The sequence below is a fragment of the Prorops nasuta genome, unplaced genomic scaffold, assembly GCF_024137725.1.
Source record: "Prorops nasuta isolate Cenicafe-Biocafe unplaced genomic scaffold, Cenicafe_Pnas_1.2 PNAS00007, whole genome shotgun sequence".
NCBI classification, from domain to species: domain Eukaryota; kingdom Metazoa; phylum Arthropoda; class Insecta; order Hymenoptera; family Bethylidae; genus Prorops; species Prorops nasuta.
The window spans coordinates 6,013,810-6,019,840 of NW_027116804.1; the positions used below are offsets into that span (position 1 = coordinate 6,013,810).

At 42.5% G+C, this 6,031-nt stretch overlaps 1 protein-coding gene across 1 annotated transcript; it reads left to right on the forward strand.

Annotated features, from left to right (window-relative positions):
• Positions 1–2,609: 2,609 nt before the first annotated feature.
• Positions 2,610–3,789, forward strand: LOC136774973 (probable serine/threonine-protein kinase samkC). The gene is made up of 6 exons (XM_066729447.1): positions 2,610–2,631; positions 2,746–2,768; positions 2,935–3,321; positions 3,382–3,459; positions 3,542–3,694; positions 3,736–3,789. Exons 1-6 carry the CDS (start codon positions 2,610–2,612, stop codon positions 3,787–3,789), a joined length of 717 nt encoding a protein of 238 aa, XP_066585544.1.
• Positions 3,790–6,031: the final 2,242 nt, after the last annotated feature.

Below are 6,031 nucleotides of genomic sequence, written 5' to 3' on the forward strand. Positions count from 1 at the left end.
AAGAAGCCCGATTTTTCAATTTGTTTTGCGTTTAAATATTATTATTGCGAATATTTAAACAATTTGATTTTTTTTAATTTTTTGAAAAATAAGGCTTTGTTATGACAAGGTGCGAGTCCTAACGGTTCCAACAAGCCCAAAAGCATTAAAATCGGTCGAAAAATAACGCTGGACAATTCTCCCTCGTTTTTCGTTCCGTAATATTGGCTACAGAGGGCTTGAGGGATCCCGTTAAACCAAGGACTAATACAATAGGTCGAAATAAGAGAAAATAACTCAGGATCACCCTCCTAAGTGGGTGGATGGTATGAGAAAAAGGGGAAGCATAGCATTTACTTTCCATTTCTAGGTGAATAGCCCAGAAACCCCCACTTATAATGGGGATTCCAAAAATCTGCGTTATAACTTACATGGTCTCCACTATCAAGGTTTATTTCTACACTCACCACATTTTCAACCATTTTCGAAACTATTACTCTGAACATCAGCTGTGCAATATGGCCCTTTCTTTGGCAAACTAGAATCATCTTCATTAACATTTCATTAATATAAACTAGAAAATATACAACTGAATGCAATAGAACCCACACTTTTTTAATTATAGAGCTTTTAATTTCCTCAGATTATTTACCCCATTGTCTATCACACATACCACATTAAAATAATGATCTTTTATAAAAGCTATACTTATACATGATTGTTACAAAATATTCAATAACTATTAGACTTTCATTTCCAAGATCTTATGCCCCTAATCACCTGGAAGGCTTTCACTAACTAACAAGGAGCAAACCCTTGGATTTGAAGGTCTTGTAGGTGTTAAGTGGAAAGAATGGATAGTTCAGTTGTATCTTTCACTGTCATCAAATAACATTTATCCTAGCTGAAGCATGCTCTGAAACTTGTTATCGATATTAGTTCTAACTGCATAAGACTTTCATAAAGTGTGGTAAAAGTTCAAATGACAGTAGTAAGTTTAAAGGACCATGAGCTATGGTATCACGTGACCCATGGTCCTTTAACATGTAGGCGACTGGCATTTTGGTGAGCGTGCATAAGTCATACTTTGAATTATATTTTTCTATAGAAAAAGTTCCCAATGGACCTGACATAAAGGCTTAACCTTGAAGTGTGCCGATCTGCACTTTCCGGCCGCCTGCAGGTTAAAACTACTACTGTTCTGCACTTTTACTACACTTTAGAAATGCCTTATGATATTAGAACCATTATCCATATGAAGTTACAGAGTATACTGCATGCTAGGAGAAATGTTATCAGCTGAATGAAATTCATGCAGCTGAACCGTGCTTTCGTCCCATCTAACCTGACTACGAAATTATTATTTTACCACAAAAAAGGGCATGCAAACTACAAATTATTATATTTTGGAACTAACATGAGGTTTCCTGCAGCAAATCCAAAAATTTGCACCCACTAAACACTTCACTGATCACTATTTAAGTAAAACTTACTCACGCACGTCCGACTCGAGAGATAGCTAAAAACCGTCTCAACGATGACAGCTGCGGAGCTTTTTATGCGTTCGCAAATCGCATTTGAAATGTGTGCAAAATATACAGGGTGTTTCACTTAAAGTGACCCAGCGCGAAACCATGCTAGAAGCGAGTAGGTGGGGAGCACATGGGTGACTAGTGGAGGGAGGGGATAGCGCTGAAGCAAGCCTAGTCTGTATTGGACAGCCGTTGACTTTTAGACGCCTCCCTCTCCACTTCACATCAAACGCAGGCAAGTGTTTGGACTTAAGACTCCCTTGGGAGGGCGGGGGCATCTAGCGTCTGCGGTACGCGTACTAGGTATGTTTCTTTATCACTCTTTATCTCTATGTCCTTTATAAAGAAGCTATCATTTCCGCACCACCTTATGGTAGATAGTCGCTCGATGTCCCCCCCCCCCCCCCCGAAGGGTGTCTTAAGTCCAAACACTTGCCTGTGTTTGGTGTAAAGTGGAGGGGGAGGCGTCTGAAAGTCGACGGCTGTCCATCACAGGCTAGGCTTGCCTCAGCGCTAGCCCCTCCTTTCACTAGTAACCTATGTGCTTCCCATATAATCGCTTCTAGCATGGTATCGCGCTGAGTCACTTTAAGTGAAACACCCTGTATATTTTTTAAAAATCGTCTTCTCACGTTGTTTCTTCCTTCAAAATAAAATGTTACTTATAATTAAAAAACCTCTACAAATAAATATTACTTTTATTAAAAATAAATTTAGTTTAGCACGAATAGTGCGGAAGTTTGCCATTGGTCCATCGATCTGATAAGCTTGATTATTGGTCTATCGATCTGATAAGCTTTAACATTGACCAAGAAGCTCTGCACATTGTTCGCTAATAAGAAGGCAACGTGCAGTGTTTCATTCCCCACGATTCCCACGAAGCACGTGCACCGCCGGCTTTTGCAGCAGAAAAATGGGAAGTAATTTTGACATCATTGCATGCTAATACATTATAGAAGTGATGTGTAGTGTTCTTCCGCGATGTTTTGCGATATATATTTTGACAAGAATTTCCAGTTACGAATGTATGTATTGTAAACTGTAGAATATATGTCATATTTATTGCACTTGAACAAATACACGCAAATACGACGTCATATGCTTTCCAATATAAGGAATCGTAAGTGCACTTTCTTACTATCACATATGTTTTAAAACATTGCAGTAGTATATTACACATAAAATCTTTCAAACATGTGACATTTTAATAATATTTCTCTTTTTTTATTTTCAGAAAACCAGGAACTCGGAAGAAAAGTAGGGAGGGGGCCAAAAGAGGGTTGCCTGTTCCAACCCCCCTTTGACCCCCTCCGCCCCGCAACCACCAGCGCCACAGCCACCCACGACGCAGCCGCCTAGCGGCAAGGAGAAGGAGGGGGGGGGGAGGTGAGGGCAAAGGCGACCCCGCAGACCGCCAAAGCAGGGGTTTCCAAAAATCCGCGTGCCGCCCCCAAGCCAGAGGGGGTCCGCGGACCCTAAGAAACCCCTGCAGCGGCGGTCTTTGCCATCGCTGCGGTCTACCCCGAAGCCAGGGGTAGTCACCGCAATCCTACCGACCACCCCCAAGCCAGGGGGATCGGCAAGGACATCGCGAACTACCCCGAAGCCAGGGGTAGCCGCCGAAAAGCAGGCCGGGCCGAAGCCCTCGGCCAATTCCCGGCCGAAGCCGGCAATTTTGCCTGCATCTGCTCCGCGAAGTGCGGTTCGTGGGCGGTCCCAAGAACCGGGACCGTCCCGAATCCGCACATACGCGAAAACTGCGGCAGGGCGGCGGCCTTCTTCGGCGGAAGCAGGGCTGTTGGAGGAAAGGGTAAGTTTTACAGAATCTCTCGAAATATTGTATATATTTATAAGAATTTTATTTTTCCAGATCAAGAAGCTCCTCCGGAAGCAGCAGCGAAAACGCTACCGCCGAAAGAAGGCCGCGCAGCGAGCAGCTGATCTTGCTGTAAGTATAAACAAGATCAAAATTAATAAATATAAAAAATAAGAATATATTTTTCAATTTTACAGCTCTTACAATTGTTCAGAGAGAAGAGCAGCCGCCGCGCCCACTCCCCACGACGCCACAGCAGTTCCCCACGACGCCGCAGCCGCAATCCACGACGCCGCAGTCGCACTCCGCGACGCCGCAGCCTTACTCCGCGATACCGCAGTCGCACCCCGCAATGCCGCCACAACAGGTAAATCTAGAGGAGCCCATGCTCCGTCCAAAAATGTCCAGGGTACAATAACAGCTGTACGTGCCGTGGACATTTTAAATAAAGAGGTTAACTGATAATATATTGTAATTCTTTTATAAAGCCACTCTAACTCCGAGTCACATTTTGTACTCATCTCATAGCGTTTATATTCTCAGTTATTTATCAAAATTCTTCGTACTTTTCCGCAATCGTTTTCCACAAGTGTACTTTTTGTTTACGATGCAAACGCGCTATGTGATAGCTACGGACTAATGACCAAGCTGTTGTGCGTTTGACGGAACTACACGCTGGAGAGAGAGAGAGTGAATCAGTGAGGGAGAGAGACATCATGCTTTTACTCCGAGTACGCATTTTATTACATTTAGCGTTACACAGACTAGATAAAGCATTGGAAAAATATGAAAATAATACGAAAGCATCCCACTTCCATGCTCTTTCTAGCGCTATCGTCAAATTTTCATTAGCACTTTTACTTTTGAAGAAATAAATTCCTAAAAGTGCGAACCGGTGACACTGGAAAGAGAGTTTTTCTGTACAAACTCGGCACAATAGTACAGTCGTATTTCTCAGTAGAATTTGATGAAATTAATCACAATCGAATCCACTCTTTACGCAGATCGTCATGAAGAACGCGAATTTCAGATAAAAATCCTAGTTTTCGAGATATGAGCAATTGAAGTTGAACGGCGCATACGCATTTCTCTTATTGTTCGAATCAGCTGTTGCGCACGAGTATCTTCAATTGCTGATATCTCATAAACTAAGGCGTTTATTCGAAATCCTCCTTCTATATCACGATCTATATAATGAAAGGAATCGTTTGTGATTAGTTTCATCAAATTCTATTGAGAAATACGACTGTACCATTGTCCTGCGTTTGTACTGAAAAACACACTTTTCACCATCACGCGTTCGTATATTTAGTAGTTTTTTTCTTCAAAATTGAATGTTTTAATGCAAATTCGTTAAAAACGTTAGAAAGAGTATGAAAAAGAGATGCTGTCATGATATTTACATATATTTCCATTATTTCATTTATTCTGTGTGATCCTAAATGTAATAAAATGCAAACTTGAAGTAGCAGCTCAATGTCTCTTTTTCTCGCTCTCTCTCTCTCTCTCTCTCTAGCATGTTTTTCCGTCAAACGTACCGTATCTGGAGAGTTAGTCCGTAGCTGTCAAATCGCGCGATTGCATTGTAAACATAAAGTATACTTTCGGAAAACGATCGCGGAATAGAAGGATGGATTTCGATAAATATCAGAGAAGAAAACCTATATCAGATGAGTATTTTATGAACAAAACATGAAAATTATTGTGTAAATTAGTAAGGAGATATACATTGTGGTTATCTTATTTTTGTTTTAGTTGAAGTCCTGTATCTGTTGACTTACAATGAAGGAGAATAGTACTTACTGCCAATGGAAAAAAAGCAATGAAGATTTTCTGTATGGCCCAGTGATTTTAATACTTCTGACAATTTTATGATTGTGAAAGTGTAAGCAATTATCAAGAGACAGGGTAGTGTCTCGACGGCAAGTATATATAAAAGTAGATAATGACATGTCTATACCGCCGAGCACTACCGTGTAACTTATACAGCAAGTTTAGCCGTCCCAATTTTCAAACCGATTTATTTCTATGAATGATCAATTGTCATGATTTAAGTAAAGCTTGTGACGCTACTGGCTATCCTTAGGGATAGTATAGAAGGGGAGGGATGAGTGATCCCTCACCGATCGCGTTCGCGTCCCAATAGGCGACTTCCTACAAGACCCGGGCGCCTTCGATGTACTTTGGATAATACCCGAATATTTATTTATACAGAGGGGGTTCTAACCCTCGTACGCGAATATCCGGGATGGGGTGCTAATACAATAACTCAATAACTGCGGTCAAACTCTCTTTATTATAAAGTCGGTTATCAATACAAGACCCGGTTCGCTTTACTCGTTCGTGGGGTGTTACGCTAGGTCCTAAATGTGGACGCGGCCTAAGTAGTGCGAACGCGGCTGAAGTCCCGATGACGTACTAGCTAACCTCGCGCTCGAGCCGCTAGTGGCGTTCGCGGCGGTCCCACCGAGTCGCGCGGTACTCGCGCGCCACCGGCGGATTCCTGAGTTAACTACTACGCGGCGCTACTCGGATAAGTCCCTCTTCCCGCGCGTGCGCGTTGCGAGACGGTTATTCGCACTCACTCCGTTCCCGCGTACTCAAACACAACAACGACCCGGATTGTTTACTCCCGAACGTCTAAGGTCGCGAGTCCTCCCGATAATTATGCTAAGTCCGCGGCCTTGACTGACTGAAGGGAACG

Coding starts and splice junctions, on each gene's coding strand:
- LOC136774973 (XM_066729447.1), top strand. CDS start 2,610: ATGCTTTCCAATATAAGGAATC. Junction 2,769..2,934: donor ACCAGGAACTCGGAAGAAAA/GTAGGGAGGGGG, acceptor CCGCCAAAGCAG/GGGTTTCCAAAAATCCGCGT. Junction 3,460..3,541: donor AGCGAGCAGCTGATCTTGCT/GTAAGTATAAAC, acceptor ACAATTGTTCAG/AGAGAAGAGCAGCCGCCGCG.